This window comes from Tetrapisispora phaffii, chromosome 3 (genome assembly GCF_000236905.1).
Source record: "Tetrapisispora phaffii CBS 4417 chromosome 3, complete genome".
In the NCBI taxonomy this organism is placed as follows: Eukaryota; Fungi; Ascomycota; class Saccharomycetes; order Saccharomycetales; family Saccharomycetaceae; genus Tetrapisispora; species Tetrapisispora phaffii.
Window position 1 is genome coordinate 680,002 of NC_016522.1, and position 21,701 is coordinate 701,702.

Sequence of the window (21,701 nt, forward strand, 5' to 3'; positions counted from 1 at the left end):
ATATATATACTTGATTCATTTTAATTATTTATATTTCTTAGTATTACGATTTAAATCTTGATTTCTTATTCTTACTATTGTTTTAAGGACGCCGTTAAACAAATCTACTAAATCAAAAACTACTACCAAGTTTTATATTTATATTAATTCCAACTATTTACATTCCTTTTATTGTTATATTTTTTGTTTTTGAAACTAATTTTTGATTCTCTTTTTTTTAACAAAAAGTATGTATATTTTTTTTACCTTATTAACTAAGAGATGAAGAATATTTATTATTATATTTTTACACACCATAATTCCACCAAGATAAATCCAATCCAATTCAATTTACGATTGTTATAGTATATTTTTTTCTAGTGCATCATTTAAGGGAGTTTTAAACCAATTTACCAAAGAGAGGACTGCAAGAGTACATTTTTAAATATTAACTAACATAAGGCAGTCAATTCAAACTGATTTCTATGTTTTTATTTGTATATAAAAGCTTGAGTCCTTACATTTGGAGAATTGCTAAAATTTAAGCTAAGATGATCCACTTATTTGACAACCTAGGAGATGAGACGTCTGCTTAGACTTTATTCGAATAGGCTGATCTGCCGATCATTATGCACAAAAAAGAAGGAACACGACTACTCTCAAAAAAGATAGGCCATAGAATCAATGACTGATAATAATCAATAACCATCACGAATCCCATGATAATGTTTCTACTGTTGACTAATTAGGAATCTAGGATATCTCTGAAAAAGAAATCTCCATTGGTATACAATTTTTATCGTTTCTTCTACAGTTTATTCTCAGCTCTCAAATATATCTGAAATTTTCAAATTTTTTTTGGGCTAATTTCCTAATTTGGACAACGGAACCAGCTATATTTATTACCCGCACAATAAATTTAAAAAATTGTTTCTCTTACGTTTCACATAATAGGAGAAAGGATAGAAAGTATAGGAGACTGTAAAGGATGTATACTTGCGTAATCTGTTGTAAGATCTCAAGATATATTTTCGCGTTCCTACTAATAAAGGTTAATTATTGTTAATTCCCTTCGTTGTTGGAAAAAATTGAAAATTACAGTTATTGTTCCTATTCACATACATTATGCTGCTGTACATATAATTTTTCAGTTGTATCGATTTTGGTAATGATTTATCACAATATTCGTGCTATTAATTGTAGGGTAAGATACATTATTGGTCTTATTTTGTTTACGAATTTATACCTATATCTGTTGAGATTTAAGTTATACTAATTAAATTGCATATTCGTACTGGTTGAAATGTTATTAAAGTGCTGTGTTTAGTATGCTAAACCAGATACTTTCTTTAACTTCACGTATCCTGTGAGCAATTTGTACTTTGGATTGAACTTGCATTCATGAAAGTAATCATGAATTTTGGATTGTAATAAATATATTAATGATACCAATAATATTCTCCTTTGTCTTTATTATTTTTTGTGATTGGCATTTTTACTAACATTCATTTCAACATTAATTGTTTTGATTACTCTTCTTTTACAGCTATTTAAACATGAAATTTTCCGCTAGAAACGCTATTGTGTCCTCTTTATTGGGTTCATCTGTTTTGGCTGCCGCAGCTACCACTACCATCACTGGTAACCATCAACACAAGAGAGCTGTTGCCGTCGAATACGTTTACGAAACTGTCACTGTCGATGAAAACGGTAACACTATCGCCGCTGCTTCTGCTAACACATGGGTTGCTTCCACTTCTACTTTAAGCCCAACCTCCACTCAAGCTGCCGCAACCACTTCCTCCACTCAAGCTGCTGCCACTATCTCTTCCACCCAAGCTGCTGCCGTCACCACTTCCTCTACGCAAGCTGCTGCCACTACCTCTTCCACCCAAGCTGCCGCCTCTACTCAAGCTGCTTCTTCTGGCTCTTCTTCCTCCAACGGTATCGCCGGTGACTTGTCCGACTTCTCTGGTCCAAATGAAAAGTTCCAAGATGGTACCATTGCTTGTTCTGACTTCCCATCTGGTCAAGGTGTTATCGCTTTAGACTGGTTAGGATTCGGTGGTTACTCCGGTATTCAAAACCCATCTGATGGTTCTACTGGTGGTTCTTGTAGAGAAGGTACCTACTGTTCTTACGCTTGCCAACCAGGTATGTCAAAGACCCAATGGCCATCAAGTCAACCAGCCTCCGGTGAATCCTTAGGTGGTTTATACTGTAAGGGTGGTTACTTATATAGAACCAATACTGACACCGACTACTTATGTGAATGGGGTGTCCAAATGGCCGATGTTGTTTCTGAAATCAGTGATTCTGTCGCCATTTGTAGAACTGATTACCCTGGTACCGAAAACATGGTTATTCCACTTGTGGTTGATGCTGGTTCTACTAAGCCATTAACCGTCGTTGATGAAGACTCTTACTACACATGGGAAGGTTTAAAAACCTCTGCTCAATACTACGTTAACAACGCCGGTGTATCTGTTGAAGATGGTTGTATTTGGGGTACTGACGGTTCTGGTGTCGGTAACTGGGCTCCATTAAACTTTGGTGCTGGTTACACTAACGGTATCGCTTACCTATCTTTGATTCCAAATCCAAACAATAAGTCTGCTGCCAACTTCAATGTCAAGATTGTTGCCGCTGAAGGTGCCACCGTTAACGGTGACTGTTATTACGAAAACGGTTCTTACTCTGGTGGTTCTGATGGTTGTACTGTCGCTGTCACCAACGGTAAGGCTCAATTCGTTTTTTACTAGATTGAGTAACTTTTCAATTTAAGTTAGTTTTTTTCTTTCACCTTTTTTAGAAAAAAATTTGTTCTATGATGTTTACATGTTAATTTTTCTCTTTTTTTCTTTAAAGGAAATCACTGTAATTTGAATATTCGTTGACTCTTTTCAATGTTAATATTAATTCAAGAAAAATAAATTTATTATCGATTCACTTCTATAATTCTATTTTTTTTTATCATTATTAACTATGACAAGAGAATATGTTTTTAAATTATAAAATGGACTTTAAAAAGAAAACGTTCTACTTTTTTTTATTTAGATCAATTTACTCTTTTACCTATTTTTGTTATACTTTATCTTACAGAATAGATTTTTTTGAAAAGTTGTTATAATTATGAAATCATGACAACTTGTATAAGCAAACATTTTTTAATTCATTATGTATGACATAAAATTGTAATACTATAAAAAAATTAACATGAAATAAAATCGTGGTATTTAAACTCTATTGAATCTTAATATGATATATATATATGTTATTTCATTACTCTAATTGCTATGTCATGTCAAAGTAACAAATAACAAAATATTGATTTACTACTCTCTCTCCTTGTTACCTCGGCGGTATCACCACTGCTACCGTAGCACACTGTCATCCATTTACCTATTATCTTTTATATTCTCGGTTCATTTCCTTGGCAAATATTCATGCACTAGTAATATTTTATGTTCTTATTTTTTGTTAAAAGGCAAGCAAAGTGAAAAGACTTGGGGGTCTATGTAAAATTGTAGAAACGAATATAATGTATTTCTTATTAGGTTGTAAGCCTTTCTCCGACCGTACGGAATTGCTCCTGTATTTGTGGTCCCACCCCTCCTAACAGTTAATTTTCTTGTGTGTGTGATGATTATGTACAGACGTAAACAAACACATCAAACCAAGAAAAAGAAAAATGGAATACGAAGAAAAAACACAATCAAGCAAGTACACATCTTTGCTGAGTTATTCAGATACCACCATTTCGTTACCCAGTTCACAGTAATCTTCTCACTCACGCTTCCATTTTTTTCTGCCCAACTTTGTGCCCTTATTAAAGAGATATTCATGTTATTTCTTTTTATAACATATTTTCGATATTGTTCTGTGGTTGATTAGTGTTCGTCTCTTTCATGAGAGCGTAAATAGGTAACTGTTTTCTAGTGGTAGGTGCACCCTTCACATTTCTTTTTTTCCAGATATTATTTCTTGTAGAGTTTTAATCTTTCTGCGAATGTTTTCTACTTTACTGGAAAAAAGCAATTATGCAATCTCAGACCATTATGTTTTTTTACGAAATGGCTACTAATACTAGTGAATGCTGCAATTTTATTAAACTTTCGTAATACTATTTCAAAATTCCGAGTTTATAATTCAATCTTTTATTTTTTTCCCGCCTTCCGTAGTTCTACGACTTCACTATTGATTCTTATCAAATATTCTCTTCCGTCCTTCCTTCTCCATTTTATTATTAGCAGCAAATTTGGAAAAGAGGCATAATTACCTAAATGACGCAGGGATCAAAAATTATAATATACGTAAATTTATATTTTTATTTTTTATTCTTATTTTATTCACAGATATAAATATTATTTTTACTGCAATAGCCCACAACCCCAATGCCCAAACTGTAAGGCTTTATTCATTATTAAAACATCTGATATTCATTGTATTTTTTTGTTTGGTAAGAAACTCCCGTATTCACTAATTGTGTGTGCCAAGTGTCGAAAAGTTAACAGATCTATCTCCTTCTCTCAACTATGCATGCAGCTAATCTACATTTATTTTCAATATCATCAATCATCATCTTTTGTTTCTTAAAATAAAATTAAAGGAAAACTTATGCTATTACGAAAGGTATATTTATAAATGCAAACAAATCATATGTATCTGTGTTAACGCAAAACTAAAGACCTCTTGACTACTATCCATCACGGTTACATAACAAAACAAAACAAAACAACACATATAGCTTTTTGAAAAAAACATTTATTTAGTTAACTGATAGAACTACTATACTAAAGGCTTTATTTATTTATTTTTTTTAAATAAAGGTGTTTGCATCGATCTATCAGGTCTACCAAACATGACAAAGCTAGAAAATACAAATAAGTCACGTTCAGATCTTCTGCCCTCAAATGACATATACAATATGAACAATAATAACGAAACAAAAGGTTCGTTGCACTCACACTCCGAAACAACCAAGATTTTACAGGATTCTAATATAGATGAGCATGAAGATATAAATTCAATTTTTGGCAATAATGATAGTTACGAAAATGAAACTATGTCACATGTCAATACAAATGCATCAGACAGCAATTATATGATGGAGTTAGGTGATGTTTCAGATCAATCTTCAGATAAAAGTAATAAAAATCTAAACAATAAAATAGACGAGTTGGATGAAAATTCTCCTCCTCACTCAAGATTCACACGTAATGATAAAATTATGCTTATAGCTCAATGTGCTTTTACAGGGTTTTTTTCAAGTATTGCAGGTGCAATTTACTATCCGGTTTTAACACTGATCGAAGGCCTTTTCAAAATTACTGAAGAACAAGCTAATATCAGCGTCGTCGTCTATTTTATTTTCCAAGGTATTGCTCCAATTATCGTCGGTAATTTAGCGGATACAAACGGAAGACGGCCATTGATCTTGAGTTGTCTATTAATTTATTTCTGTGCATGCGTAGGTCTAGCCAGTTGTAACACATACGCTCAATTAATTGGGTTAAGATGTTTGCAAGCTGCCGGGATTGCTCCAGTAATTGCTATCAATAGTGGTATTGCTGGGGATATTACAACCAGGAGAGAAAGAGGTAGTTATATCGGTTATGTTTCAGGGTTTGTTGTTATTGGTTCTGCTTTTGGTGCTTTGATCGGTGCAGGTTTATCCTCAACATGGGACTGGAGAGCTATTTTTTGGTTTTTGGCAATTGGTTCAGGTGTCTGCGTTATCTACTCAATTATTTTATTTCCAGAAACAAAAAGATCAATTGTCGGTAACGGATCAATTGCTCCAAAATCTATACTTAATAAATGTGTTATATTGAGTATACCAGCTGTAAGAAGAAAATGGCATTTAGATAAACCAGAATATAATACATTAGAACCTCCAAAGAAATCCAAAGCTTTTCCTATTTTTGAAATCCTAAAACACAAAGAAATGATTATATTACTAATAGTTGCAGGTTTACAATTCTCTATGTGGACAACACACCAGACCAGTTTAACAACCGTATTAAGCAAAAGATACAATCTAACTGTTGCTAAAATTGGTTTATGTTTCTTACCTACAGGTATATGTACCATGATTAGTGTTATTACTTGTGGTAAATTTCTAAACTACGCTTATAAAAAGGACATTGCAAAGTACGAGTTGTGGATAAAAGATCAAAGAGAAATACTACTTCAGGAAAATAATGAAGATGAGGATAAGGTAGATGAAATAATTTTTAATGATCCAAAATATACCTTTAATATCTGCAGATCTAGATTGAAACCAGCTTTCGTAACATTATTCCTAAGTAGTTGTGGTTTTATCGCATTTGGATGGTGTATTGAAAAGAGAGTACCTTTGGCTGCTGTGCTAGTGACAAGTGGGTTTTCTTCATTGTTTAGCAACTGTATCTTGACAATGTCCACTACTGTTTGCGTTGACTTGTTCCCTAGTATTTCCACAACCGCTACTGGTTGTTTGAATTTATTTAGATGTTCCATGTCTGCAATTTTAATCGCATGTCTAAGCAAAATGGTTAGCAAAATGAACTACGGTGGTGTTTTTACATTTTTAGGAGCACTAACGGGTGTTTCCTCATTTTTGCTACTAATAACTGTTAGAAATGGCAAAGAGCTAACTTTCTACAGAAATAAACTAAATTATAATTGATGATATTGTTAAGTACATTACCGTTAAGGATTATATATGTTGAATATCCTTATAAAGTTATTATAGATCCCATAGTCATTTTACATACATCCAAACTCTGTTTGATTTAGCATTTTAAATATTTAGAATATATATATATCATAAAATACACAGCTTTTACTGACTATTCTTATTTTATAATTATAAAACAATATCAAACTTATATTTAACACAGTTAAAAATGACAATGGAAGATGGTCATACTTCGGAGTTTTACGATTGTGCAACTGCGATCCCTTGTGCATCCGGCAAACGTATTATATAGTTATGTTATGTATGCTAAAGATATCCAATAAAAATAATTAATTCTTCTTCTCACCATTTTAATAGTTCCACAAATTTATTTTATAATACTTAGCAATATACAAAGATATACTATTAAAAACTTTTTGCTCCTAAATTTTATGATTTTTGCCTTTGTTATTATGAAATTATCTACAATGAGTCTATTGAGAAGCACATTGAACACCTTCACCATGTTGTTCTTCTTCATCAGAATCGTAACTCCTACCTGATCTACCCTTAGATTTGCTGTATTTAGTTGGGTCAAAGTCCGATAAGACACATTCATCTATGGAAGCCTTTGCTGGGATAGAAACTGGAGTTCTAGCTGGTAAAATGTTTTCTAATTCCTTTAATTTATCCTCAGTGGCAAAATTATTTTCTGGGAATTTAATTTTGAAAGTAACAATTAAATTACCGTAACCACCGTACTTTGGAACTGGCATACCTTTACCTTCGATGACCTTCTTCATACCCGATGAGATGACTTCACCTGGAACAGTGGAAACCTTTAACCAATCACCTGAAACATGTTGGATTGCAAATTCACCACCTGCTATGGCAGTTAATAAATCAATTTCAGCTTCATATAATAAATCATCGCCGGCTCTCTTGAAGTGCTTGTGTGGCTTTTCAACAACAACGAAAATGACATCACCCGGAATAACATCTGGAGCTTGGTCAGCTTCACCTTTGAATACAATTTTTTGACCTTCTCTCATACCTGGTTCAACATGGACTTCCAATACCTTTCTTTCATTGGCAATCTTCTTACCTTTACAATCCTTACATCTATCTTTTGGATCAATGATATCACCGGAACCATGACAAACATCACATTCAGTTTGGAATCTTTGAATCATTGGACCCATTTGTCTGGTGACGAATTTTATACCTTGACCGTTACAACTAGTACACTTCTTGACAGCGCCAGCCTTACCACCACGACCCTCACAGGTTTTACATAAGATTTGTTTGTTTAGAGCTAGTTTAGCAGTTCTACCTTTATATAATTCTTCCAAAGTGTTTTGAATTTCATGCTTAATATCTCTACCTCTTTGTGGACCCGATGGTCTTTGAGCACCTGCACCACCAAAGAATTGAGAAAAGATATCGTCACCGAAACCAAAGCCACCACCTGGGAAACCACCAGCGCCGCCACCGTTTAAACCTTCTTCACCATATTGGTCATACACCTCTCTCTTTTGTGAATCGGATAAAACTTCATAAGCAGCAGAGCATTCTTTAAACTTTTCAGCAGCCTCTTCACTTGGATTTTTATCTGGATGGTACTTCAAAGCTTGTTTTCTATAACCCTTTTTAATTTCAGTTTCTGAAGCATTTGGAGAAACACCTAATAAATCGTAAAATTTTGTTTCTTTAACCATTTTCTGCTTTTTTCTATTATTTGGATTTGAGGAATTCAACTTGAAAAGGTGATTATGATATCTGTTGATATAATTGACAAAATTAGTGTAAGATTACAAAATAAAAATTTAAAACCTTAGGTACCAACGAATTATTTAAAGACTGTTCTAATATATATATATATATAATTATTGACATATATATATATATATATATGTATAAAGAAAAGTTAAATTAGTAATGAAAATTTTTTTGCAGATGTGATAATGGATCTTCAACATGTAATGAATAGAACTTCAAAGAAGAAAAGAGCAAAGCAAAGATGAGATTGCAAACTAATAATAATATTTCATTCAATGTAATAAAAGTTTCAAATTTACAGTTTATATATTTAATTCTTGTGAGCTCAATGACAATAATTGTATTGTGGTGAAATTTTTTGCTTTGTATTTTGTATACATAATAATAAAATAGTCAAAAAGCTTGAAAATTTGAAAATCGATGGGTAGATATTTGAGAAACAAGATTTTGAGTAATATTTGTACGGATGTTTATTACTTAAATTTCATCAAAATTGAAAAACTTTCATAAAATTTGATAAATTTGGATTTTTGGATTTTTGGTTTTTCTATAAAACACACATACCAAAGACGTAGAATAACCTGCAGACATGATCGCTTGATTGGATGGATTTCGATTTATCGTCTCGTCATAGTTAAGAAGAAGAAGTTTCTGGAAGAAGTTTCTGGAAAAGCTGAAAAAACGAAAGAGTAAAGAGAGGATGAGTGAGAGCATATGTGAGGGTAACTTGGAGAAGGAAGGGTCACAACGCTAGTTTTGAGTCTTTTTATTTGATTATTTGATTATTTTTCTTTTGGTGTTACAAAAAAATAGATATCGGAAAGTACTGATAAGCGTATGAGCGATAGCAAATGACAAAAAACAGACTTTTGTGTCTAAATGGAAATTATTCTTTAGAATCATATAATTCTAGTTTTGTTAAAAGTTATATTTGCTGTACTTATTATACTAATAGTGATAATATCACTAGAATTTGACTTTGTGCAGACACAAATTTAATTATTACACTTATGCTTATTCTATCCTCTATATACTATGCATTCATATTATATTTATTGTTTATGTGATTCAGGTTCATTATTTAATACAATTTTTGAGATGGACATTGGTTTACATTTGTATTCTTTTTTAACCGATTTTTGTTCGTCAGAAGTAATAGTATCCTTGTTTATCGATGGTTTTGTTTTTGTTACTAATTTAGTTTTAGTCTTAGTCTTAATTTTAGTTTTGCTCTTTGTTTTCAATTTTGTTTTTGTTTTTGATTTTAATGAATTCTCATTTTGGTTTACAAAATTTGATTGAATTGATGAAAGGATGTTCTCTAAGTCGGTCATTTTTTTCACTGTTAAATCTTTATACATGCAAATTTCATTTAATGCTAGTGTTACCAATTGTTCCACACCTTTAATTGAGGTTGCTACACCTAATCGTAATTGATCGATATTTTGTTTTTCCATTTGAAAAATTGCATCTTGTGAGGAAATTAAATCATTAATCATATTAGTTATTTTTTGCTTATTAGAAGTCAAAATAGCAGTAACTTCCTTTTCGTTATTTTTTGAAGTATCACGTAATGGTTGTAAAAAATTTGAAGGATCTTTATAATATGATCTAATATGACTATCCGATTCATCTAAGTGCAAATTACCTTCTTTATTCATTTGAAGTTGAGTTGAATCACCGCTGTCTATCTGAGATAAGGTTTTATGATTTTTCAGTACAATATTCCCATTAGAAAACCCATAAGTGTTTCGTAATCGTATTTGTAAATTGTTTAATCTTATGGTATTTTCTGATTTTGTCGTGTCCGATTCAATTTTAGTATAATCCAGTTTGGATGCTCTTGAGTTAAGAACTTTAAATCGATCATTACACTGTCTACTATTTCGTTCAAATGAATGTTCTTGTTTCAACAGTGTAGATATTTTGACCCAAAATCTTTTCATTGGTTTATAATATTCAACAAAAGTTAATAAGTTAGAATTTTCAAGAAGTACCTCGATCAAAGCGCAGTCTTCTTCAATCTTCCATTTATTTCTCTTTTGTCGTGCATTTATTTTATTATCAGATATATTAAGTTTACTTGAATAATCAATACTATTCGATTTTCTTTTAATTAAATTTTTACCAAATCCAATTATTTTGAAATTCGAAGATTGTGTCCTAGGTAGAGTAGATTCAGATGGATATCGAATATTATTTTGGGGCAATTGATTTGCTAAAAGATGAACTCCAAATGAATTCTCTTCTTGAGAAATTCTTCTTTGATAGTTATGCGATATATTTTGTGGGTTTGCACTGTACATATACTTATCATTATCATTCCTTTCGACGTATTGATTATTTAAGCTGTCATTTGTAACTAGATAGAGATTTTGTCGATTTCGTATATTATCAATTCCCATTGGCATTTGATTAACAGGAGCTCTATTTATTATATTCGGGGATGCCTGTTGATTATAATTTTGTGAATAAGCGGGAGAACCGACATTGTTGTAATTAGAATAGTGCGGTTGATATTGATTTAGCGGAACTCTGTTTTGGTTATGTTCCAATATATTTATTAAAGTCGACTGATTATTAGGTGCTTGAGAACTCTTTTGTACATAGTAATTATGATTATTGAGTTCTGAATTTTGTGAATTCATTGAATCTCCAAATAACCGTATATAAATTATAATTCAGTAATGTATGTCAAAGTTGTTAAAGTACCGCCACAAAAAAAAAAGATGTGGAATAATGATATTCTATTTATGATTTTATTTAAGTTTCTGATATATCAAATTATACAAATACAGATTTGTAAGCGTATTGACATTAATTGGTTTATATGCAATTCAATAGTGAAAATAAACAGGCAATATGTGTAGGTGTAATGCAATAAAATAGTTTATTATACTCATTTGAATGTTTAAGAAGTTAACTATAAATAAAATACGAAAAAGAAACAGCAAAGTTTATCAATAAAGCAATATATATATATATATATCCACACACATAATGATCATATATTAAAAAATATGTTTAAAGTAATTTTTATCTAGAAATTCGATGATCATATATATATATGCTCTCTTTATATATATATTAATTTGTTAGTTGCCTCAATATGTATATTTTTTTACTCCAAAGATATTAAATTTTGCTACCAGTAAAAAAAAGCACATATCTATATCTATAAACAAGAAAATGTTATAGAAATGACGAAATCCATAGATCCAAGGCAATATGGGAAAATAAATAATTGGATATCAGTAAAAGTGACTACAAATAAAGTTAAAATTTAATCAACAATCACATAAACCAAGAGTTCTTTTAACTTCAAATCTATTAATTACTCAGCATTGAAAGTGCAAGAAATCAAATAATCTAGTTAAAGAATTACGAAAAAAGCACAATCGAATCCAATTAGCATATTTAACCAATTCCCTTATTAAAAGCATCGTATGATTAAAGTCAACTCGGGATTAGCTACATATTTAAATGAATAACAACAGCAAAAAAAAGCAAATTGAGATTAACTTCCGAAATTCAATAGATACATAGGGATATATGAAAGAAGCTGAGCAATTCAGAACAAATAATGGATTGATTTTAAAACTTTGGCGTGTTCATTGATCTTTCCTTAAACTAAAAAAGAAAACGGAAAGTGGTATTGACTTTGAAGAGGATGCAGAGAACGTATGAGAATAGTAAGTAAATAGATCAAATATTGTAATGATTTTGTAACTCAAACAATAATACAAATCAAAACAAAAAACAAATTTAAAACTAGTGTGGTTAACTAATTCTTCAGGGACTTAAAAGTAAGTTTCAATAAAAACGTTCCAGTATAAGTTCAAATAGCATTACTATTTTTTTTATTATAAAGAAACGAAACGTCTATTGGTGTCAATAAATATATCAAAGCATATATTCGTATATTATATTTATTGCAGATGTTTTTCTTGAATGCTTTAACTTCATAACTACTTATTTTTTACTGGCCATATAGCGTAGCTGTGGCAGTAGCAGAAGTTGAGGTAGTAGTAGTACATAAAACGCAGATGGAGTGAAAAAGAGTACAGAAGTGATTCAATGAATTGTGCAAGAAGTGATTGAATCAATCTTAAATAGACATTATTGTAAAAAGCAATTTCTATTTTTTTGTTCTTTCTTTCTTTTGTTTTCATTCACAAATATAAATTAAGTGTCCCTCTTCCGATTTTACCTGTGTGTCCCTCGACAATGTAAAAGCTACATTAACGAAAGATGCGACAATAGAGTATTTCCTATATAATATTATATTTCCAGTATTTTTTGTCGGTATTTTCTTTATTTCTTTTTATATTTTGTAGGCGCGATACTCTATATAGCTATTTCCTAAACCGTACAAAAGATAAGAAAGTTTTGTGTGTAAGACAAGGAGGCAAAGAAATGGTATATATGGATTTTTGTTTTCTTATCTTTTTTTTCCTGCTTAAAGCATATACCATTTTAGGATATAGAGTTGGCACTTCAATATGCACGGCACCACTACAATCATTATTGTCTACGAAAATATTTGGGAAGAATATGCATAGTACCAGAGATAGGCGCACAGTATTTAATGTTTCTACTAATGCAGGTGTATTGTTTTTTTTTTAATTATTGAGAGTAACTTTCCAACAGATCTTTCCTCTTGCTGCATCCATATCAGTTACATTTATTAACCAACCACAGTCCCACAGGAATTGTGTTTTTGTGATTTGCTACCTGTATTTGTTCATTCAACTTGACTTTCTTCTACATCTATAAGTATAGATGGTTGTAGTGCGGTATATGAACAAGGTCATCATGCACTTAGATTCTAGTTACTAAGATACAATCCGCAGAGTGTCAACACAAGCCTTGTGTCTACTTAGCGTATGTAGGTAACCAATTAGATCCGATCCTCCTCTGTCCCCCCTGCATAAATACTCTACGCAGCGAATTTGCACATTAGAAATATAGCAGTTGCGAAATATTGATTATACAATATTGTATTATCTATACTTGTGCTGTTCAATTATCATCTCACGCCAATATTATCAAATACATAAGCAATTAAGCAAAAAAAAACATCTAAGTCAATTACTACAACTTGAAAGAGAACCAAAAAGACTAATAACAATAGAGGTAGCCAAAGGTATTATTACTTTTTATTTTCAAGCGATTCCGAGATTTCTTTCAAATGTGTTCTACATGATACGTAGTATGATTTTTATCTTTCCTGGGAATTTCTTAGAGATCATAAACGACAAAAAATTAGAAATGTAAATGATGTAGCTTCTTTTTTTTGATCTTGACGGAAGCGGAACTTGGAAAGAGAAAGTTAAATAGATATGTTTATCTATTGCACATTTATTAATTGAATTATCAATGAATATTTCTGGCTACAGCTTTTTCTCTGCAAACTGTTCATCGCCGTTCGAAGTAATAAGTACTCCTTATCAACCTCATACAAAATTGTGTTTGTTAATATTAAACAAACACATTAGCAGTGATATTAAATCTTGCACGAAGCATTTAGATTCGTTTAAAAAAATAAAAACAAAATCTTACTTTTTCAGATAGAGAAGGATCGTGGAAGCACTCTCTTTCACTCTCCGCGCTCCCCATAATAATGTATTTATTTTATTCTTTCAAGTGTTATCGAAATGCTATGAAACATACCATACGCACATTGTATTTGTATGAATAATATTTGTTTTCCGATTATAAAGATACTGTTACTCTAATGTTAGATAAACATTTGTATATGTACAAACATGTCTTAGTTTACACGTGATTAATTATTACTACAATTCCTATTAGTAACATCAGAGTATGTTCATAAAATGATTGAACTTTGATTTTTAAAAAAGGAACATATAATATTGATATGATGATGATTTGTTGCAAGCCACTCACTTTCTTATGTCAAAAGAGGTCATAACTATGAATCTCTTTTGTTGAAACTCAATAAATTTGATGCCACGAATTAGTCCAAGGGTAATGCATGATGCATTTAAAATAAATTACTGTTTGCCATTATTATTACCTGAATGTAGAACTATTGAGAATGCTCAACAAGAATATAAATGGATACACTCTGAATTGTCTCTTAAATCAGCATCTTTAAACGAATTGGATAAAACAATTAAATTAGCGTGTATCCAGAGATTCCATCACGTCCCTCTCCAATATATCTTGAGATCACAACCATTTGGTTATATAAATATATCTTGTAAAAAAAATGTTTTGATACCAAGATGGGAGACTGAAGAGTGGACATTGGATTTTGTTAATTCGATTAAAAAATATAAAAACTCAATTGAGTCATTATATTCTCAACAAAATAAATTAAATGTGGTCGATCTTTGTACTGGTACGGGTTGTATTGCTTTATTATTAAGACACGAATTCAACAAAATACTGGATAAACCCAACATTGTCCAAATTTCTGCGTTTGATTGTTCGAAACATGCATTGAGGTTGGCAGATCACAATAAGCAACACTCTGCTAATGAACCTTTAGATATATCAATAAAAAAAATGAATGTTCTCAGGGATAAAATAGACTTAAAAGAATACCAAAATAGGAAAATCGATATTCTACTATGCAATCCTCCCTATATCCCCCGTTCACAATTTATTAGACATACTAGTAAATCGGTAAGATTTTTTGAACCTAAGCTTGCATTAATAGGAAATGAAGAATTTTATGAAAATTTGGTCGATATATGGCTATCAAATATTAATTCATTTATTTACGAAGTAGGAAATCAAGAACAGATAGATTTGGTAAAAAAATTAGTATCCAAAAATAGACATATTGTAGGTGACTGGGTTGTTGACCAGAAAAATGATTCAAATCGACAACCACGACTAGTATTCGGATATAGGAACACATCATCTGATAAATGTCAACTTCTTAAACATATATTCGATAATTTCAGTAAGTTAAAAGAAGCGCATTTTTATGATTGAATATTCCGACTTATAAAAAACATTAAAATTATATTCATCTTAATATGCATTATATAATAAATATTTCAATAAAATAAGATAAATTTGCATGCATTATAAAAAATTTCTTAATTCACCACTGTTTAAAACAACAGTTCTACTGTTCAAAGCAATATTGATATTATTCTGTCTTTTGCTTTTTAACATCCGGATCTTTATTATCGGTTGCTACTAGCTGTTCAGGTTCAGGAGCAGGAATAACTCTATGGCAACACAGCAGATACCCACCACCACCTCTCATCGTCATCAATGGATGAAGTTTACCTCTAATAGTTTGGTATGGCCTACATCTTGTTTCGTAAATCGAAGGCGCTAAGAACTTTAAGTCATCATACAGCGTATGCGATAATTCTAATAATGTTTCTTTAAATTGACTAAAACAAACAATTGGTCTTGAACCATGAACATTTTCTGCCAACCTAGGTATTAGAGATGGAAGTGACAATGTAGATGTAACTACAAGGGCGTCGTATTTTACTTCTGTTGCAAATTTAACAACATCTAACTGACTTTTATAGAGTTTAGATCTACGAAAGTAAGCATTTCTTTTATTTCCTTTCAATTCCTTAATCTCTTCTTTACTGAAAGGTGTGAACGTAGAATTTACTTCTGCTACCGTTGGAGGTTCGAAATAATCCAAGATTGAAATGGTCTTAACATGATCATTAATGAATTCTTCCGAATAGTTTGAATATTTTAATAAATCCAAGTTAGGATGCTCGTTTTCATGAATAACTACAACTTTACCGTCTAACTTAGAATCAGTGTCGCCTCCAAACATACGTTCTAATAAAAAGTAAACCAATAAACCACCTGTTTCGTCAACGCATAAGTAAGTACCATTACTTCTAATATTTGCTAAGTTTAATAACATACCAACCGATTCCTGAGACATGTCCATAACACGTTGCTGGTCACCTTTAGCAAGGAAATACTCTAGCAAAGCTGAACCACTTAGGTAATTTACTGTGAAATACTTGGCAAACTTTTGCTGCTTTCTTTTCAAGTACTTCTCTTGAGATTGAATCGTTTTCTTATGAAAACTCTCATGTGAATCAATTATCTTAGCAATAATTTCATCACCAGATACTGACTTGTTTTTTAAATTTTCAATTTCAGCCATTGTCAACTTTTGAACTTTATTACCAATGTTGATTAAGTGTTTATTGTTCTCACTGCTGTTTATATTTGTTAATTCTGGAATATCATTTTTTAATTCTTCTCCTTCATCCAAATTATTATTAGAGGATTCTGAAAGCTTTTCTTCCATAATTCTGACTTTCCCTACTGGAATCTTGTTATTTTTATTTTTATTTTTATTCTTGTTTTGGGAATCATCTTCATTTTCTGTAATATCTGAAGTATTATCATAATAAATTTCAAAAGTGGTCCCCAATGGGTAACCTATGACATCATTCACCTGAAATGCACCAAACTTACCAAGTGATATAGAACCATTTTTCCTTAGTTCAACAATTTTCCAATTATTAGATGGTAATTTTAAAATTACAAATTGATTGAAAGCAATTTGCTTTAATGGATCCAATTGACTAGTCATTATCTATATTGATATTGCAATATCTCCCAGCCTTTTAATGATCTCTTACCGGCTACTTTAAGTTCCCTACAATGGTCTCAAATAAAGTTAATATATCTGATCATAACTAAAATATAACTTTTGCGATGAGCTTGACCATCACATCTGTAAATAAAAGTGTATACATTTGGAATCATAGTGAACGAGTTTTAACATTCTTTTCATTTTTCAATTTTTATTTCTGCCAAACACTGTGCCATCACCATTCATTTAGTATTATCACATAGTGGGGCACGGTTTAGATCTTTTGAAAATTTTTTGATTTCGTGGAAATTGATATGATTTATAATAATGAAAATTTTGTTAGCTCATCGCATATTTTATTATTATGCATTTAATAGTATTAACTTAATATATTTAAGTGATTGATAGTTAATGAATAAGCTGGTTAATTATCATCTACGTATAACTATTTCTATATCTTGCCTTACAGTCAGATAAATACAAAGGCACAATAAAAAGCGCATCTATCAATTACAATAATGGGTAGCAGACGTCATAAGAATAAGCAAGGTGCTCCACCTACTTTAGATGAATTTCAAGCTAAGAAGGACAAGAAACTAAATAAGATTAAACAAAAATCTAAAAGAGCCACTCCAATTGAAGATAAACGTGAAAAAGTATCTGTAAAGAAACAGAAGAAGAACCACAAAGAAGTTGTCAAGACTACTGAATCCGATGAAGTTGCTGGTGAAGAACAATCAGAAGAGGAGTTATCTAAGGAAACAAAGACACTTTTTGATGATAGCGATGATGATGAAGAAGCTAATCCAGAAGATTTAAAAGATGAGTTTGATTTAGAACAAGAGTATGATTATGAAGAAGATGCTGAACAACCAACGACTGCCATGTTCTCTGACGATGACGACGAGGGTGATTTAGAAGATTTAAATGCTGAAAATATGGAAGCTTTCTCTAAACAGTTAGATGAAGAGGAAGCTGAAGAGGCTGAGGAAGCCGAAAGAGAATTAGTAGAGACTGATATTATGCAACCAAGAGCAGATGTTCTTCCTTCAGAAAGGGAATTGGAATTAATGGCCGATCAACCTCCAAACCTAACAGCAGTCAGAACCAGAATCCTTGAAATTGTGAAAGTTTTAGAAGATTTCAGAAACTTAGCTGCTGAAGGTAGATCAAGAACAGAATATGTAGATAGATTATTGCTAGATATTTGCGATTATTTTGGTTATTCACCATTCCTAGCAGAAAAATTATTCAATTTATTTTCTCCTGCCGAAGCATTAGAATTTTTTGAAGCTAATGAAATTGCAAGACCAATCACAATAAGAACTAATACACTAAGAACAAGAAGAAGAGATTTAGCCCAGGCCTTGGTTAACAAGGGTGTTAATTTACAACCAATCGGTACTTGGACAAAGGTTGGTTTACAAATTTTTGACTCTCAGGTTCCAATTGGTGCTACTTCTGAATATTTGGCTGGTCAATATATTTTACAAGCTGCTTCTTCCTTCTTACCCGTTGTTGCTTTAGACCCTCAATTAAACGAACGTGTTTTAGATATGGCTGCTGCTCCAGGTGGTAAAACAACATATATATCTGCATTAATGAAGAATACTGGTTGTGTTTTTGCTAATGACGCTAACAAAGCTAGAACCAAATCTTTAATTGCCAACATTCATCGTCTAGGCTGTACTAATACAATTGTTTGTAATTATGATGCACGTGAATTCCCTAAGGTAATTGGTGGTTTTGACAGAATTTTATTGGATGCCCCATGCTCTGGTACAGGTGTTATTGGTAAGGATCAATCTGTTAAAGTTTCAAGAACTGAAAAAGATTTCATTCAAATTCCACATTTACAAAAACAATTATTGCTTTCAGCTATTGATTCAGTGGATGCTAACTCAAAGACTGGTGGTTTTATAGTATATTCAACCTGTTCTGTTGCTGTCGAAGAAGATGAAGCAGTTGTAGACTATGCTTTAAGAAAGAGACCTAATGTCAGACTAGTCGACACAGGTTTAGCTATCGGTAAAGAAGGTTTCACAAGCTTTAGAGGTAAGAAGTTTCATCCAAGTGTAAAATTAACTAGAAGATATTATCCACATACTTACAATGTTGACGGTTTCTATGTCGCTAAATTCCAAAAGATTGCTCCATCTCGTCATGACGATAATCAAGCAAGTGCTAGAGAGAAGGAAGCGGCTGCTAGAGATGAAGCACTTGAAGAAGGTATTATCAAGGATGATTTTGCTGAATTTGATGACCAAGAAGATAAACAATATATTGAAAAATCTAAAAAAACTATTTTACAAAAGAAAGGTTTAAATCCAAAAGGTAAAAAATAGAATAAGAAAGATAATAAGTTATAAGTTGATTCATTAATATAAAACATTTGTACATTACATACATTAAATACTCAAATAGAAGTTATCTATCACTCATAATATCCAGTATTTCCCAATCTGTGCTCTTTTATGTATTCTGGTCCATATTCTTCGTATTCCTTTTTAGAAATTAAACTTGATTTAAAATCAGCATCATCAGAACTAAATTTGGCCATCCCTTTCCATGCATCTAAAGAAGGATGTTTTGATATATTAACACTGAATTTGGCATCATTTGGTAAAAATGATGTAAATTCTTTTACGATTCTTGTCTTCAATCCAGGCAATTGTGCATGTCCACCTGTGATCCACACATTCTTTGCCATGGCTTCTGCTTGATCACTTAATTTACTAGGCTTAGAACCAAATTTTTTTAGTAGCATTGTTTCAGACAATTCTATTATGCCTGCTTGATCACAACCACCCATTCTTGGTTGAAATAGAATTTCTGGAACACGAGGACGTTCAATATTCATATGCATTTGGTGCTGTTCATGTGAATTCTCACTATCAAAAGGTCTTGGACCTCTTAAGAATAAATGCAGGGTAGAATTTCTCCAATCGTATTGTGCATCGACTGTGTCTTCCATTGTAAAATTAGAATCAAACTCCAGTAGCTCTTTTTCAATTTCTACAATATCTCTATAATCTTCTTCTATAAGTTCGTCCAATGTTTCTGTATTTTGAAAAATGTCATTGTAAACCATCCAATCTTCGTCGTCAGCACCAAACGTATCATTTGGATCATTATCAATAGTTGCTTGCTGTCTTGTTCTTTTTGTACCAGTTTTCAGGTTATCTTCTGCTAATGTTGCCAAACTTTTCATTCTATTCTGCGATGCTTGTGACTTTCTATCTTTCATATCTTCTCTTGTTTTAATTTTTTCTTTTCTCTTTTGTAATAACTCATCCAATGCCTTTCGTTTACTTCTAATCCATCCACTTAAATCAGTAGCACGCCATTGTTCTTCTTTTATTCTTAATTCTTCCGCTTCCTGTTTGGCTTTTAGTTTCTCTTCCTTTGCCCTTTGTCTTGCATCATAATTTGCCTTCATTAACCTTTGTTTTCTCTTTTCCTTTATTTGCTCTTCATCCAATTGGTCGTCTGGGACTTCAAGTAATTCAAATTTATTGGCATTTTCATCTTCCTCTTCCTCTTCTTCATCTCCTTCCAAAGATTCTGATAACTCAGCAGCTTGTGCTCTTTTTAATGATTTTTCTAAGTTATACAAGTATTTTTTAAAATCTCTTTCATCATCAAAACCAGCATTTTCCAAGATTGACTGTATTTGTTTCTTTGATTGGTCCACAAACTGTTCCTTCAATTGAGAATAATATTCCCATTCTTCTTGTTTCTCTACCATTTTTTCTATTCTCTTTTGCTTTGCCTGTTCTTGTAATCTTCTACCATTTTCTTTTCTCTTCTCTGCCTGAATTCTTAATTCTTCTTCTGTTTTTTCTGGTTGCATAATCTCTGTAAATGGTGCTTCAACAACTATATCCTTCTTTTCCAATTGTTCTAAGCTTAAAATATCTTCAAGTTCTTTAGCGTAATCTGGTGATACATAACAATAATCTTTATAAAGTGTCTCATATTGAAACTCTGTTAATTTTGTTGGGAAATATGGGTATTTTAAAGTCATCAAGTCACTTAAATAACCAACAGATTGACTACCACCCCAATTAATTCGCTTCGTATCCGTTAATACCGGCTTACCATCAATTATCGGTATAACGTTAGTATCTTGGTTATTCAGACCAAATACAAGCCCCGAACTATGTTTATCAGTATTAGCATAAAATGCAAAAACATTATCGATACCAAAAGAAACATTGGATGTATTAAATGTTTCAAATAAAAGTTGGTACCAATTAGCTCTCTGGGATTGTAATGTTGCTAGTTTCTCTGTCATTATAAGCGGATTTGAAATGCCATGGTTAGCTGTTACACCTAAATGCTTAAACGTGTACTCCAGAATATCTTCTGCATATTCCCAATTAGTTACGAATGGACCGTCAAAAGGAGTCTTTGATTGTGACCTAACGGCGTAATCCAGGTTAGTATCGTTACCAATGAATGTCATTGTTCTACTCATTTTACGGTCTCTAAAACGTGTCAGTCTTGTTGGAAAATTGAAAGCTGGATCAGCCTTGTTTACATAGCCAGCTTTAACACTGCAGGTGCCAAAGTCAATCGCAATTGGGATACTGGAATCATATGTCGAAGTACTAATAAAGTGCTCAGGTTCATTATTCAATGGTGATTCATCAATAACTCTCACAGTTGCTGGTGGCAACGAACAATTTCTAGAAAGCATACTTGACAACT

At 31.8% G+C, this 21,701-nt stretch overlaps 8 protein-coding genes across 8 annotated transcripts; 4 read left to right on the forward strand and 4 right to left on the reverse strand.

Annotated features, from left to right (window-relative positions):
* Nucleotides 1-1,535: 1,535 nt before the first annotated feature.
* TPHA0C03090 (SUN domain-containing protein) lies at nt 1,536-2,741 on the forward strand (the record flags this gene model as incomplete). The annotated part of the gene is made up of 1 exon (XM_003684848.1): nt 1,536-2,741. The coding sequence occupies one exon, from the start codon at nt 1,536-1,538 to the stop codon at nt 2,739-2,741; it is 1,206 nt and encodes a 401-aa protein (XP_003684896.1).
* A 2,099-nt stretch (nt 2,742-4,840) lies between these two features.
* QDR2 (cation transporter) lies at nt 4,841-6,649 on the forward strand (the record flags this gene model as incomplete). Its single annotated transcript, XM_003684849.1, has 1 exon — nt 4,841-6,649. The coding sequence occupies one exon, from the start codon at nt 4,841-4,843 to the stop codon at nt 6,647-6,649; it is 1,809 nt and encodes a 602-aa protein (XP_003684897.1).
* A 485-nt stretch (nt 6,650-7,134) lies between these two features.
* YDJ1 (type I HSP40 co-chaperone YDJ1) lies at nt 7,135-8,358 on the reverse strand (the record flags this gene model as incomplete). The annotated part of the gene is made up of 1 exon (XM_003684850.1): nt 7,135-8,358. The coding sequence occupies one exon, from the start codon at nt 8,356-8,358 to the stop codon at nt 7,135-7,137; it is 1,224 nt and encodes a 407-aa protein (XP_003684898.1).
* Nucleotides 8,359-9,471: 1,113 nt separating this feature from the next.
* RPI1 (Rpi1p) lies at nt 9,472-11,067 on the reverse strand (the record flags this gene model as incomplete). Its single annotated transcript, XM_003684851.1, has 1 exon — nt 9,472-11,067. The coding sequence occupies one exon, from the start codon at nt 11,065-11,067 to the stop codon at nt 9,472-9,474; it is 1,596 nt and encodes a 531-aa protein (XP_003684899.1).
* Nucleotides 11,068-14,389: 3,322 nt separating this feature from the next.
* MTQ1 (S-adenosylmethionine-dependent methyltransferase) lies at nt 14,390-15,388 on the forward strand (the record flags this gene model as incomplete). The annotated part of the gene is made up of 1 exon (XM_003684852.1): nt 14,390-15,388. The coding sequence occupies one exon, from the start codon at nt 14,390-14,392 to the stop codon at nt 15,386-15,388; it is 999 nt and encodes a 332-aa protein (XP_003684900.1).
* A 160-nt stretch (nt 15,389-15,548) lies between these two features.
* On the reverse strand, nt 15,549-16,985 carry GCD10 (tRNA 1-methyladenosine methyltransferase subunit GCD10; the record flags this gene model as incomplete). Its single annotated transcript, XM_003684853.1, has 1 exon — nt 15,549-16,985. The coding sequence occupies one exon, from the start codon at nt 16,983-16,985 to the stop codon at nt 15,549-15,551; it is 1,437 nt and encodes a 478-aa protein (XP_003684901.1).
* A 521-nt stretch (nt 16,986-17,506) lies between these two features.
* Nucleotides 17,507-19,333, forward strand: NOP2 (rRNA (cytosine-C5-)-methyltransferase NOP2; the record flags this gene model as incomplete). Its single annotated transcript, XM_003684854.1, has 1 exon — nt 17,507-19,333. The coding sequence occupies one exon, from the start codon at nt 17,507-17,509 to the stop codon at nt 19,331-19,333; it is 1,827 nt and encodes a 608-aa protein (XP_003684902.1).
* An 89-nt stretch (nt 19,334-19,422) lies between these two features.
* On the reverse strand, nt 19,423-21,690 carry ARP5 (actin-related protein ARP5; the record flags this gene model as incomplete). Its single annotated transcript, XM_003684855.1, has 1 exon — nt 19,423-21,690. One exon carries the CDS (start codon nt 21,688-21,690, stop codon nt 19,423-19,425), a length of 2,268 nt encoding a protein of 755 aa, XP_003684903.1.
* Between the last annotated feature and the right edge of the window lie 11 nt (nt 21,691-21,701).